Source organism: Gossypium arboreum, chromosome 9 (genome assembly GCF_025698485.1).
Source record: "Gossypium arboreum isolate Shixiya-1 chromosome 9, ASM2569848v2, whole genome shotgun sequence".
Classification (NCBI taxonomy): domain Eukaryota; kingdom Viridiplantae; phylum Streptophyta; class Magnoliopsida; order Malvales; family Malvaceae; genus Gossypium; species Gossypium arboreum.
Window position 1 is genome coordinate 87802522 of NC_069078.1, and position 14879 is coordinate 87817400.

The following is a 14879-nucleotide window of genomic DNA, read 5'->3' on the forward strand; positions in this document are numbered from 1 at the left end:
TTCAAGCAAAGAAATACAAATCGCAACCAATTGAATCTCTTTCTAATACCAAGACAATGTAAAACACTTATACAAACCCGAAAACTCGGTTCAATCAGTTGATTATACAACAATCCTTAAAAGATGACGCGGTAACAAGTATGGATTCAAATCTTGGCACGGATGATCTTTTTCCCTTATCCGGTGACCAGCATATGTAACATAGTCGAGAACGAAAGTAATTGTACTAAATTAAACCTTCAAAGAATGTTTAATCAAATGCACAGAGAATGATCTTCCCCAGAAAGCATTTGTTATCTTTTAAATAGCTGAACATTATTAACATAGCAAGCAGCTGCAGGGTCTTGAAGGCAGCCACAAAAACCGTCATCATCCTTCGGAAATGAGTTTGGTAGAGGATGGTCCGGGATCACACCAACCTACATGGAAGAACAGATGAAACAAGGGTCATGGGGAAAGAGCGAGAGAGATGCACAGAGATCAGAAATAAACCTTGTTGATATCATTGTGTGCAGGTGTCTCGTAACGAGCTACGGTAACAGCCAATCCAGAGCCATCAGATAGCTGAAAAACCGATTGGATCTTGCTGCAGGTGTGGAATGGATCACTCTAGTTAGGATCTACAAGGATATAGTAAGATGATATGCTTGTATATAAACTAAAGTAAATGAAGTTTAAATTACCCTTTCCCGTATGTCGGTTCTCCGAACAATACTGCACGCCTATTATCTTTCAATGCACCGGCTAAAATTTCACTTGCACTTGCAGTACCCTTGTTCACCTAATGGAAATTCAGGTAACGGAAACCATGATCTGACATACAGAAATAGATTTGACATTGTAACAGTAAAAAATGAAGTCTTTTTGTTTAAACCAAGCTTACCAGTACAGCTAGGGGTTCTGAAGCTGCTATTGCTGAGCTTCCATCCGTGTCGTATATATCTCGAACACCACGATTATCACAAATATACACAATCACGCCTTTGTCTAACCTGTTCCACAAAAACAAATGATGATAACTTGTGCTATGAACTTGACATGGATAAAACAAAATTTTAATTTCAATGGTTTTAACTTACCAGATCTTGGCGGTTTCGATTCCTTCAGGGAAAAGCCCACCACTGCAGCAAATTTAATCTTTTAGAAAAACCTGTCTTAAGGGCGAGTTTAAAACGGATCATGTCGAAAGCTAATCACCTATTATCACGAAGGTCCAACACAAAGGCATTAACGTTATTACTCCTTAAAGTATCGATCGCTTCCTTGACAGCAGCTACAGTAAAATGCAATTTTTTAGGATAATATCCTATGTATTAGAGAAGGATGGGAAGGGTATCTCCGAGAAGTCCCCCTCGGAAAGATGCTAACGAGGCTAAAAAGTGGCACAACCGAACTAGAAAAAGGTGAAAAAAATGCACAAAATGATGAAAACAAAAGGAGGTTGTTTATGCAAAGAAAACGAATTCAAAAGTTTATCGTGTGCATGGACTCCTAAGAAATTATAGGATATATGATTTCATTGCTTAGTCCAAATCTTCGACAAAAAGAAAGAGTATTTGCAGTCAATATCTCCATTTACCGGAAGCCTTTTGGTTGAATGATGTTAGCTTAATATAACCGATTTTCGGGTAGTTCTTTTCTGAACCAGGAACTTCGCATAGCCTTGATTTTACAGGATTTAGTGAAATCTTTGCTCGCCTAGAAAGTTGCAATTGCAAAATAGGTCAATCTTAAATCTCTAATAAAAGAGGTATAAAAAAATGACAAAATACATATTCTCGTATTTTAGCTCACCTAACTTGGAATGCATAATAACAATAGCATATTTTTGAATGCTGAATTAATTAATCAGTAGATATAGTTACTAATATATCAAGTTCAAATACATCATAAGATATTCAAATGAAACACTTAACTTACGTGAGAGCTAAGTGCTTTATTTCAGGTCCAGTTTGAACTGTTAATTCCACGGAACTTCCTTCTGGTCCCCTGTAGTTTAGTCAAAAAGACGAGCATAACAGTAAATAACTGAAAAAGAATGTATAAATCGACACATTAGCAAAGAAAATGGAATGAAAGATCTCTATATGGCTCTGCTGAATAGATATATCTTCCCCGAGAGTAACACGCTTACTGCAATCTCTCTGCTGCATCATAGATGCCCATGCTTTCCGTGCTTGCATTATCTATTTCCAAGATAATATCGCCAGATGAAATGCCGGCCTGATTTGCGGGACCTCCGGGAGTAGCTGAAATAACAACGAGCCCAGTTCGTGATCCTTCAGATTCTGTTGGGTAACCAATCGATAGCCCTACACCTGTAAGAGCCCCTTGAGTACCCGACTGCCTTCAGAGAAAATATACCATATTTTATGGAAACTGATGCCAATGAAAATATTTCAATGCTGAATAATAGCTACAGTACTATTCAGGCTAGAATTTAGTTCGTGAAGATAGGAGAAAAAAACAGCCCCGTACCCGCAAACTCTTGAACTTCTCGGGCTCTAGAAACCTAGTGAAAGGATCATTCAGTGTTGCGAGCATCTTTCTTATAGCCATGTCTGCAAGGAAACATTCAAATCTAACTTAAGAGTGGGAATGGAGATTACAAGGTAATAATATTAAACCTTCACAAACGATTCAAACACAAACGTAAAATGCAACAAGCAGATGAACATAATGTTTCCTAACACAACAACTACAAAACTGAAAGAATCATTGGGTTGACATTTACGAACTCATATGAGATATGAACTGATAAAACACAAAGATGCATTTTAAACTGGTTGCAGTCCGTTTTTACGTATGCATACAAATCTGGCTGCAGCAAACTAAATTCTACTTACATGTCTCTTCTCTATTGTTCATCGGTTCATTTCGAAGTGCATCTTCTCTGTAACGAAACCAACTTTGTCCATTGAAAGTTTTGTCAATATATGCACGGTCTATCGTTCTCCATGCCTCTAGAAAGAGGAGATTTTCTTCAGAAAGCGCCCCTGTAAAATGAAAAGGAATCGGTACAAAATATCTAAACAAAAGAAACCCTTGCAGTTCACGAGACTAATTTAAGTAAACTAGAACTTACATGAGGGCGTGTTGCTTAGAGCAACGGAAGCAGAAGTAACCAGCAACATAGCAGCAACTAAGCGAACGAAAACAACCGAGAAATGTTCTCTGATCTTTTGCGAATGACTATTCACCTTTTGATGACTACTTGTATTCCAGGATCTAAGTAGGTGCCCATGCCTTATTGCAAATAAACCAGACTGAGATGTAAAGTTTTTATTCAGTCTGCAGAGTGCGTGAAACACAAACTTGTGCTTGCAAATCGCATTAGTACTGCTGCGCCAACTTCCAGAGTTGTCGAGATTCGTCCGTTTACACAAAATCCGACACAATAATCGAGCTTCAATCTTCTTAACAGGAAAAGATTTCCATGGATGAACCTGTGAGTGGTACACTTGAACAATTAAAACTAATAATAGCCTTTTGATTACAATTATAATATCGGCATTCATATAATAAAAATAATTTCCAAGCAATTAAATTCACGAAAAACATAAACTGCCAAATTTAATTAAAAGAATAAGCAAAACCCAGTTTAAAACCATCCCAAACTTAAAAAAAAAAAAAAAAAAAGCCATAAAAGCTCATTTCTCAACCTACGAACATCTAAATTACGATAAAAAAAATTCAATCATTTCCATGCAAAACCTTGATAAATCAAGTAAAAGATTAAAAATATTACCCGAGAAATGATGATGGGGTTGAATGTGAAAGAAAATGGTTTGTTGGGGTTATCTAAAGTGAAAAGAGGGTATGTAGAAGATGCAGAGGAGCTTGCTAGCACTTCCATGGACACACAGCCCCACAAATTTCACTCCTTCCTTCGCTTTTCATTTCGGTCTTCCCTTATCGGGTTATTCTTTGAGGATAAAAGAAAGTGGGCTGAACACTTCCTCTTTGTTTTTCCAACACATGAAATGGGCCCAGGTTTATTACATTTTGCACTGGGCTGCCTGACCCGCTCTGGGCTGGGCATAGGTTTGGATTTCCAATTTTGGGTTGACCCGGCTCAGCCCGTTTTACTATTTTCAACCTCAGATGGGCCTGGACGGGCTGGACTCGAGCTCAAGGTTGGAAAGTTTTAGAAATTAAACTTCGGCCTAACCTAACTCAAACCATGAACTGGATCGAATTAGTCTGTTGGACCGAAAAATAACCAAGGTATCAATATGAAGAGGAAGCATTAGACGGGTTGATCCACAAATAGATATAGATTGGTTGAACTGAACTAAAAAATGGGTTGAACTAACAATTGAACCTATTCTTTTTGAATTATAATTTTTTAATAATTTATTTAATCGAACTGTACAAACCAATCAAACTGACAAATAAGTGACTTGATGAATTTAAATATTGATTAACTTTTAAAATCTTTAAATTTTGGCATTATCATGTATCATAAAACCATATTTTCATGTGTTGTATTTGTGTTATACTATTTTGATACACTCATATATTATGTGGTTAAAATTCTTATTTTCAAGTTCCAAAATAGTATCCATTTAAGTACTTTCACAAGTTTGGCAAAAGAAAAAAAACACATTTTAGATATTCAAATTATTGCTAGGAATGATTTTGATTGGTATAATATTACATTTAAGTCTCAAATATTTTTTGTTTTTACATTATTATGTCAATTTAGATAATTTAACCCTTAATTTTTACATATTTTATCATTTTAGTTTTATTTTAGAAAATTCAATAAATTTAACTTAAAACATGTACACAATGTTGCATGTTAATTTTATTGAATGAAAGATCAAAGCAAAATACGTCATTTTACAAATTTAAATTACGTAAAATTAACAATATGATTGATTATTCATTAATTACTCACTTTTACAATTATCAAGATTAAATTACACAGGTTTTTTAAAAGAAGGAATTTGCTTAATATCTGTAACATCCCGAAATAGGGCCTAAACGGAACAGTGGTTGCGAAACCACAAATCCGAGGTAGAAAATTTTATTTTATTATTATTTTGAGGTTCATGATATGATTGCATGATTGTGTGACAATTTCGTGATGAAATTCTATGCATAAAGTGCTTAAGTTGAGATTAGGGACTAAATCGAATAATTTGTAAAACTTGCATTCTAGAAGTTTTTAGTATGAAATCGCTTTGGAATATTAATTAGGAGGGTTTAAATAACAATTTGACCAATTTCTAAGTTCGTGGACAAAATAGGACATGGATGGAATTTTTGAAAGTTTAATAAGGAATGGCATTTTGGTCATTTGGATATTAAATGAAATAAAAAGGGAAAAATAACACAAAATTCATCATCTTCTTCATTAGCACGAAATTTCAAGGGTTCTCCATAGCTAGGGTTTGTTTCAAGCTTTCAAGCTCCATAGTAAGTGATTCCAAGCCCCATTTTTAATGTTCTTTACGTTTTCGGAGTCCCGGTAGCTCGATAAAGCTTATGCTAGCAATAATTTAAGTTAGGGTTCATATTTGGAAAAATACCCATAGGTGAAAAGTGTTTATTTTGATGTTTTATGATAGGATATGAGGTTTTAAATTATTTTAGACAACTTGTGCTACTCGGTTTTAAGTGAAAAGGAGTAAAAGGGCTTAATCGGTAAAAATACCTAATAGTCATAAATACATGTTAGAGTGTGAATTTGATGTTGTCATAGAAGGGAAAAATGATCATAATGTCATAAAACATAAGAAAATAGGATGAAGTTTAAATTACAAGCCTTGGGGAAAAAGTGCAAATATGTGAAAGTTTAGGGGTAAAAATGTAATTTTGCCAAAGTTTGGGTCAAGGACTGTTTTGATAAATGTGAATATTAAATAAGTTAAATTTGCTATTATAGATCAAGAAGAGCGAAATTGGAGTAGATCGTGAAAAGAAAAGTAAAGGACTAAATTGTAAAGTTTAGTCACATTTTGTATCGAGGTAAGTTTACAGTAAATAAATGCAATATTCTTTTATTTTACATTATTATTGTCAATTTCAACATTTATATACTTATTTTTTGAGAATATTTAAAGTCGAATTAAAGGCGAAGTGACGAGAAAAAAGCATTAGGAAGCCCCGTTTGAACCTTAGGAATGTTAGGATATTGGGGTTGACAGGACAGGATAGGACAGAAATGAGCCATGTAAGTTCATATCAGTTATATGGCTTTGGAGACAGGAATGAGTCATGTAAGCCCATATTATATATATATGGCATTGGAGACATGAATAATTCATGTAAGTCCATGTCGAAGACATGGCATTTAACATCCCAAAATAGGGCCTAAACGGAATAGTGGTTGCGAAACCACAAATCCGAGGTAGAAAAATTTATTTTATTATTATTTTAAGGTTCATGGTATGATTGCATGATTGTGTGAAAATTTCGTGATGAAATTCCATGCATAAAGTGCTTAAGTTGAGGTTAGGGACTAAATTGAATAATTTGAAAAACTTGCATTCTAGAAGTTTTTAGTATGAAATTACTTTGGAATATTAATTAGGAGGGTTTAAATAACAGTTTGACCAATTTTAAGTTCATGGACAAAAATTAGGACATGGAAGGAATTTTTGAAAGTTTAGTAAGGAGGGGTAATTTGGTCATTTGGATATTAAATGAATTAAATAGGGAAAAATAACACAAAAATGGTCATCTTCTCAATTAGTTTCTGCCGATTTTTGCTCTCCTCCATAGCTGGGGTTTCTTCAACTTTCAAGCTTCATAGTAAGTGATTCCAAGCCCCGTTTTTAATGATCTTTACATTTTTGGAGTCCCGGTAACTTGATTAAGCTTATTCTAGCAATAATTCAACCTAGGGTTCATATTTGGAAAAATACTCATGGCTGAAATTTGTGTATTTTGGTGTTTTATGATAGAATATGAGGTTTTAAATTATGTTAAACAACTTATGCTACTCGGTTTTAAGTGAAAACGAGTAAAAGGGCTTAAATTGGAAAAAAATACCAATAGTCATAAGTATATGTGAGAGTGTGATTTTGATATTGCCATAGAAGGGAAAAATGATCAGCATGTATAGAAACTTAGCTACTTTTGGTATAATATGAACAATGAATGATGTGTAAATACTTGCTAGTGATTAGCTAATAAAATAGCCGATGATATACATATTTATTAATATGTATGATTGATTGATGATTATCACATGAAAATTATGAAAATGTGAAAGTAACCTAAAAACAGATTCAAGTAATGTAAATGACATAACTTTGAAAAATTACTAAAATTGTAGAAACATAGTTTGAAGATGAATAATATATGAAATTAAAGCTTATTATGTATATTTTCTTATGGAATAAGCAAAACAGGTAAAGGTATTATATTTTATGAGATATCTGAGTTTTAGTGAAATAGGGTCAGAGCAATTTCTGGATCCCCTATTTCAACTTTGGAAATTCACCATAAATTTTACAAAACTAATTAGAAGGTGTAATTTATATGGTTAGAATCGAATCTAGTTTTGAGAGAAATAAACGGCTTAGTCATATGAATTTTGTACAGGAAGAAACATGGCTCGTAGTAAGAAGAGGTCAGTGTAGTTGAGTTTTGAAATAGGGGAAACTTTAACTAATAAACTGTACTAATTGGCCAAGTCAAAATTCTATAAAAAATTAGTAGATAGATATATGAGTCTAGTTTCAGGAAAAATTTACGGATCTTAATTTTGAGTTTTGAAACTCGAGAAATGAATTTTAAGCAACCATGATGCGAAAAATAGTTTATTCCAAAAATTAAAATAAGTGGTTTAGAGTTGTTTAAAAGGTAAGATAAGTTTAGTAACACCTCAAGCTTGACTCGATGGCGGTTTGGCGTGGGGTGTTACATTATTGGTATCGAGCGAGTTTAGTCGGTTCTCGGAGCGGTTAGTGTGAGAAAAGTCTAGCTATACATGCCATACTTGTATTTTGATAGTGTGACGACTTCGACGATTTTTAAATATTTTGTTTTATAGTAATGGATCCCGGACGAGTGGTGATGATGATGTAGAAAGTAATACGCTTTGCCCCATAGAAGGCAGCGCCATCGAGAATAGGCCGATAATAGTTGATCGGGGAGGATTGACTCGAAGCTCTCTTCCGAGCTTTGAATGATTTGTTTGCCGAGTTCGTTCGCATGCGAATCCGGCAGTTAGACCTCCACCCCTCATGATTCTCGGGCTACCCATGTAGCTCAAGCTTCCCGATCCAGTGCACATGGTAAGAGAAAAGCCACCATTGATAGAATCAGAAACAATGGGCGAAGAGTTCCGAGTAACAAAAGATGATGATGCAGAAAGAGCAGAATTTTGGTTAGAAAATACTATCAGAGTCTTTGACGAATTATCTTGTACACCCGAGGAATGTATGAAATATGTAGTATCACTTCTTAGAGACTCAGCCTACTACTGGTGGAAGACACTTGTATCAGTTGTACCAAAGGAGAGGGCCACTTGGGATTTCTTTCAGGAGGAATTTCGTAAAAAGTACATCAATCAGAGGTTTATTGACCAGAAGAGAAAGGAATTCCTGGAATTGAAATAAGGTACTATGACAGTGACCGATTATGAGCGCGAATTTGTCAGGCTTAGTAAATATGCTCGAGAATGTGTGTCCACAGAGGCTATCATGTGTAAAAGGTTTGAGGATGGGTTAAATGATGATATCCGACTGTCAGTGGGTGTCCTAGAAATAAAAGAGTTCGTTATTTTAGTTGAGAGAGCACGTAAAGCGCGATGAGTGTTAAAAAGAAAAGGCAAAGTTGAGATAGAGACACAAGATACAAAGAAGAGATAGATGAGCAGATCATTTCAGGCTACATCCAAGAGGCCCAAAGAGTTTTCTACCAGATCTAGCTTTTCGGCAGGGCAATCTAGTCAGAATAGAGGTAGCAGATTTAAGGATCCGAAGGCTCAGACCACCTCGACTACGAGTGTAGGTAATGTCAGACAGGGTAGATCAGGGTGTCCACGGTGTGGTAGGCTTCATTATGGTCCTTGTCGGGCAAGCGAAAATGTTTGCTATAAATGTGGTGCTCCAGATCATTTTGTACGAGAATGTCCAGAAGTGGCTAGCCGAGAAGTAACACAGAGTGCTAGATCTGGAAATGCTCCTACTAGAGGTAGATCACCGAGGCAATCGGGAGTAGGAGCAAGTAACAGAGGTATCTTTAGAGATTCGGCTGTGAGACCAGATGTTAGAGCCCCTGCAAGGACTTATGCTATTCATGCACGCGAAGAGGCATCCTCCCCCGATGTGATTACTGGTACATTTTCTCTACATGATATTAATGTCATTGCTCTGATTGATCCGGGTTCGACTCATTCTTATGTTTGTATAAAATTGATGCCTAGTATAAGTATGCCTATAGAATCTACAGAATTTGTGATTAAAGTATCGAATCCATTAGGCAAGCATGTATTAGTAGATAAAGTATGTAGAAATTGTCCTTTAATGATTAGAGGTTACTGTTTTCCGGCTGATCTCATGCTATTGCCATTTGATGAGTATGATGTGATTCGTGGTATGGATTGGTTGACTACACATGATGTGATAGTGAATTGTGGAAAGAAATTCATTAAGTTGAAGTGTGAAAATGGTGAAATTCTTCGGGTTAATTCAGAAGAGTCGATAGTTTATTTCCATAATTTCATTTATGTCCGCCGAAATGTTTGAGAAAAGGGTATGAAGCTTATCTTGCTTTTGTGTTAAACACAAAAGATCCGAATGAAAATTGAATCGATGCTCGTGGTATGTGAGTTTCCGATGTGTTTCGGAAGAACTACCGTGTTTGCCTCTGTTAGAAAGTTGAGTTTGGTATTGAGTTGATTCCGGTACCACGCCCATTTCTATTGCTCCTTATAGAATGGCTCCGTTGGAATTGAAAGAATTGAAAGCTCGATTCAGAGAATTAACAGATAAAGGCTTGGTAAGACCCGAGAGTTCACCATGGGGTGCACCAAGCTATTTGTGAAAAAGAAAGACGGATCAATGAGATTATACATAGATTATCGGCAACTTAACAAGGTAACAGTAAAGAACAAGTATCCATTGCCTAGAATTGATGATTTGTTTGATCAATTGAAGGGAGCTACTGTGTTTTCCAAGATAGATTTGAGATCCGGATACTATCAGTTGCGAGTTAAAGAGTCAGATGTCCTAAAGACTGCTTTTCGGACTAGGTATGGTCATTATGAGTTCCTTGTGATGCCATTTGGCTTGACTAATGCTCCTGCCATTTTCATGGACTTAATGAACCGAATTTTCAGATCGTATTTAGATAAGTTTGTAGTTGTGTTTATTGATGATATTTTGATTTATTCTCATGATGAGACTGAGCATGTAGAGCATTTGAGAACAATTTTACAAATTCTGAGAGATAATCAGTTGTATGCCAAGTTCAGCAAAAGTGAGTTCTGGTTACGAGAAGTTGGTTTTCTTGGACATATTGTCTCAGGTGAAGGTATTAAGGTTGATACGAGCAAGATTTTAGCCATTGTTGATTGGAAGCCTCCTAGAAATGTATCAGAAGTTAGAAGTTTTCTTGGTCTTGCCGGATATTATAGACGATTTGTGGAGGGATTTTCCATGATAGCTACCCCGTTGACGAGACTGCTACGGAAGGATGTTAAGTTTGAATGGACTGAGAAGTGCCAACAAAGTTTTGACAAGTTAAAGGCATTGTTGACGGAAGCTCCTATCTTAGTACAGCCGGAACCGAGTAAAGAATTTGTGATTTACAGTGATGCATCCTTGAATGGGCTCGGTTGTGTACTCATGCAGGAAGGAAAGGTAATTGCTTATGCCTCTAGACAATTGAAGCCACATGAGAAAAATTATCCGACACATGATTTAGAGCTAGCTGCTATTGTATTTGCATTGAAGATTTGGAGACATTATTTGTATGGTGAAAGGTGCCGGATATTTACCGATCATAAAAGCTTGAAATACTTGATGACTCAAAAAGATTTGAATTTGAGGCAAAGAAGATGGTTGGAATTGCTTAAAGATTATGAGTTAGTGATTGATTATCACCCAGGTAAGGCAAATGTAGTTGCTGACGCTTTAAGTAGGAAACTTTTATTTACATTGCGAGCTTTGAATACCAATTTAGCCATGTCAGATGATGGTTCTATTTTAGCTGAATTGAGAGCTAAACCGGTATTTCTTGAAGAGATTTGTGAAGCTCAGAAAGATGATAATGAGTTACAAGCTAAAAGAGCTCAATGTGAGTCAGGCATAGAATCAGATTTCTGGATTGGTTCTGATGGTTGTTTGATGTTTAGAGACAGAATATGTGTACCAAAGAATGATAAGCTTATTCGGAAGATTTTACAGGAAGCACATAGCAGTCCTTTATCTATTCATCCAGGCAGTACAAAAATGTATAATGATTTGAAGAAATTGTATTGGTAGGTAGGAATGAAAAGAGATATTTCAGAGTTTGTTTCTAGATGCTTGATTTGTCAACAGGTAAAGGCCGAACATCAGGTACCCTCAAGATTATTGCAGCCTGTGCTAGTTCCGAAATGGAAATGGGATCGAGTTACTATGGATTTTGTGACAGGATTACCGTTTACACCGAGAAAGAAAGATGCAGTATGGGTTGTGATTGATAAGTTAACGAAGTCGGCTCATTTTATCCCAGTTCGTATGGATTATTCACTTGACAAGTTGGCGGAGTTGTATATTTCAGAGATAGTCAGGCTACATGGGGTACCATTATCGATCATTTCAGACAAAGATTCAAGATTTACTTCACGGTTTTGGAAGAAATTACAAGAGGCTTTGGGCACAAAGTTGAATTTTAGTACAGCTTTCCATCCTCAAACCGACGGTCAGTCAAAGAGAGTTATTCAGGTACTTGAAGATATGCTTAGATGTTGTGTATTAGAATTTCAAGGTAGTTGGGAGAAATACTTACCATTGGTAGAGTTTGCCTATAATAATAGTTACCAGTCAAGTTTGAAGATGACACCTTATGAAGCTTTGTATGGACGTAAATGCCGTACACCTTTATATTGGACAGAGCTTAAAGAAAGCCAGATTTACGGGGTTGATCTAGTTAAAGAAACAGAAGAAAAAATAAAAGTTATCAGAAATTGTTTAAAAGCAGCTTCAGACAGGCAGAAGTCGTATGCAGATTTAAAAAGAAAAGAGATCGAATATCAAGTTGGTGACAAAGTTTTTTTGAAAGTATCCCCGTGGAAGAAAGTTCTCAGATTTGGCAAGAAAGGCAAACTAAGTCCACATTTTATTGGACCGTTTGAAGTAATTGAGAGAGTCGGACCATTAGCATATCGGTTAGCTTTGCCGATTGAGTTAGAGAAGATTCATAATGTATTTCATGTGTCTATGCTACGTCGTTATCGTTCAGATCCGTCACATGTGATTTTTCAGATAGAGGTTAAGATTCAGCCAGACATGACTTACGGTGAAGAACCGGTAAAGATTCTAGCTCGAGAGGTAAAGCAATTAAGGAATAAAAGTATTGCACTTGTGAAAGTACTATGGAATAGACACAGGGTAGATGAGGCTACATGGGAACCCGAAGAGGCTATGCGAAAACAGTACCCAAATCTCTTCACAGGTAAGATTTTCGGGACGAAAATCCCTAAAAGGGAGGAGAAATGTAACATCCCAAAATAGGGCCTAAACGGAATAGTGGTTGCGAAACCACAAATCCGAGGTAGAAAAATTTATTTTATTATTATTTTAAGGTTCATGGTATGATTGCATGATTGTGTGAAAATTTCATGATGAAATTCCATGCATAAAGTGCTTAAGTTGAGGTTAGGGACTAAATTGAATAATTTGCAAAACTTGCATTCTAGAAGTTTTTAGTATGAAATTACTTTGGAATATTAATTAGGAGGGTTTAAATAACAATTTGATCAATTTTAAGTTCATGGAAAAAAATTAGGACATGGAAGGAATTTTTGAAAGTTTAGTAAGGAGGGGTAATTTGGTCATTTGGATATTAAATGAATTAAATAGGGAAAAATAACACAAAAATGGTCATCTTCTCAATTAGTTTCTGCCGATTTTTGCTCTCCTCCATAGCTGGGGTTTCTTCAACTTTCAAGCTTCATAGTAAGTGATTCCAAGCCCCGTTTTTAATAATCTTTACGTTTTTGGAGTCCCGGTAACTTGATTAAGCTTATTCTAGTAATAATTCAACCTAGGGTTCATATTTGGAAAAATACTCATGGCTGAAATTTGTGTATTTTGGTGTTTTATGATAGAATATGAGGTTTTAAATTATGTTAAACAACTTATGCTACTCGGTTTTAAGTGAAAACGAGTAAAAGGGCTTAAATTGGAAAAAAATACCAATAGTCATAAGTATATGTGAGAGTGTGATTTTGATATTGCCATAGAAGGGAAAAATGATCAGCATGTATAGAAACTTAGCTACTTTTGGTATAATATGAACAATGAATGATGTGTAAATACTTGCTAGTGATTAGCTAATAAAATAGCCGATGATATACATATTTATTAATATGTATGATTGATTGATGATTATCACATGAAAATTATGAAAAATGTGAAAGTAACCTAAAAACAGATTCAAGTAACAGAAATGACATAACTTTGAAAAATTACTAAAAATTGTAGAAACATAGTTTGAAGATGAATAATATATGAAATTAAAGCTTATTATGTATATTTTCTTATGGAATAAGCAAAACAGGTAAAGGTATTATATTTTATGAGATATCTGAGTTTTAGTGAAACAGGGTCAGAGCGATTTCTGGATCCCCTATTTTAACTTTGGAAATTCACCATAAATTGTACAAATCTAATTAGAAGGTGTAATTTATATGGTTAGAATTCTTGTTGAATCTAGTTTTGAGAGAAACAAACGGCTTAGTCATATGAATTTTGTACAGGAAGAAACATGGCTTGTAGTAAGAAGAGGTCAGTGTAGTTGAGTTTTGAAACAGGGGAAACTTTAACTAATAAACTGTACTAATTGGCCAAGTCAAAAATTCTAGAAAAAAATTAGTAGATAGATATATGAGTCTAGTTTCAGGAAAAATTTACGGATCTTAATTTTGAGTTTTGAAACTCGAGAAATGAATTTTTAAGCAACCATGATGCAGAAAAATAGTTTATTCCAAAAATTAAAATAAGTGGTTTAGAGTTGTTTAAAAGGTAAGATAAGTTTAGTAACACCTCAAGCTTGACTCCGGTGACGGTTTCGGGCGTGGGGGTGTTACATGGCATTGGCAGGATATTGATAGACAGGAACGACCCTAGTATCCTTAGTATTTCGAGTTGTTCAACGGGTCATTGTACACGTTAAATTACAGTGAATTATCAGCAAAAGGGAAGGTAGATTATATTTATGAATAGTGAAAGGTCAGATAAGAAAGAAGGTTAGTGAGTAAAGAAGAAGGTAGAAAATGAGAAGTAAAGAAAGTTTATGAGGCTAGGTGACATTATGTATAATTATTCATTATGTTGAATGTTGTAATTTATTTGTTTGTAAGCTTACTAAGCCTAGTGCTTTGTTTATTTTCTTTTTCTTATAGTTTTTATCAAGCCACTCGGGGACCGAAGGAAACGTCGGAGACCCGATCACACTATCGAAGAAATCACATTGGTATAGTTAGACGTTTCGTTTTGTGTATGGCATGTATAGGAACTTGGTTTCTTTTAATATGATATGATCAATGAATGATGTGTAAATACTTGCTAATGAGTTAGCTAATAGAGTGGCTGATGATATACATGTTTAATAGTATGTATAATTAAGTAGTAACTACCACATGAAAACTAAGAAAAATGTGAAAGTAACTTAAAAACAGATTCAAGTATCAGAAATAACGGGATTTTGAA

At 35.1% G+C, this 14879-nt stretch overlaps 1 protein-coding gene and 1 long non-coding RNA gene across 2 annotated transcripts; one reads left to right on the forward strand and one right to left on the reverse strand.

Annotated features, from left to right (window-relative positions):
- Positions 1-14: 14 nt before the first annotated feature.
- Positions 15-3970, reverse strand: LOC108457423 (carboxyl-terminal-processing peptidase 2, chloroplastic). Its single transcript, XM_017756477.2, has 13 exons — positions 3749-3970; positions 3086-3446; positions 2847-2996; positions 2479-2561; positions 2135-2343; positions 1921-1989; positions 1580-1698; positions 1198-1273; positions 1080-1121; positions 884-992; positions 684-781; positions 493-586; positions 15-419 (listed from the first exon to the last, which is right to left on the reverse strand). Exons 1-13 carry the CDS (start codon positions 3854-3856, stop codon positions 294-296), a joined length of 1644 nt encoding a protein of 547 aa, XP_017611966.1. The 5' UTR covers positions 3857-3970; the 3' UTR covers positions 15-293.
- Positions 3971-13045: 9075 nt separating this feature from the next.
- LOC128280707 (uncharacterized) lies at positions 13046-14779 on the forward strand. The gene is made up of 2 exons (XR_008270826.1): positions 13046-13124; positions 14573-14779. It is a non-coding gene; the product is annotated as an uncharacterized LOC128280707 (long non-coding RNA).
- The last annotated feature ends 100 nt before the right edge of the window (positions 14780-14879 follow it).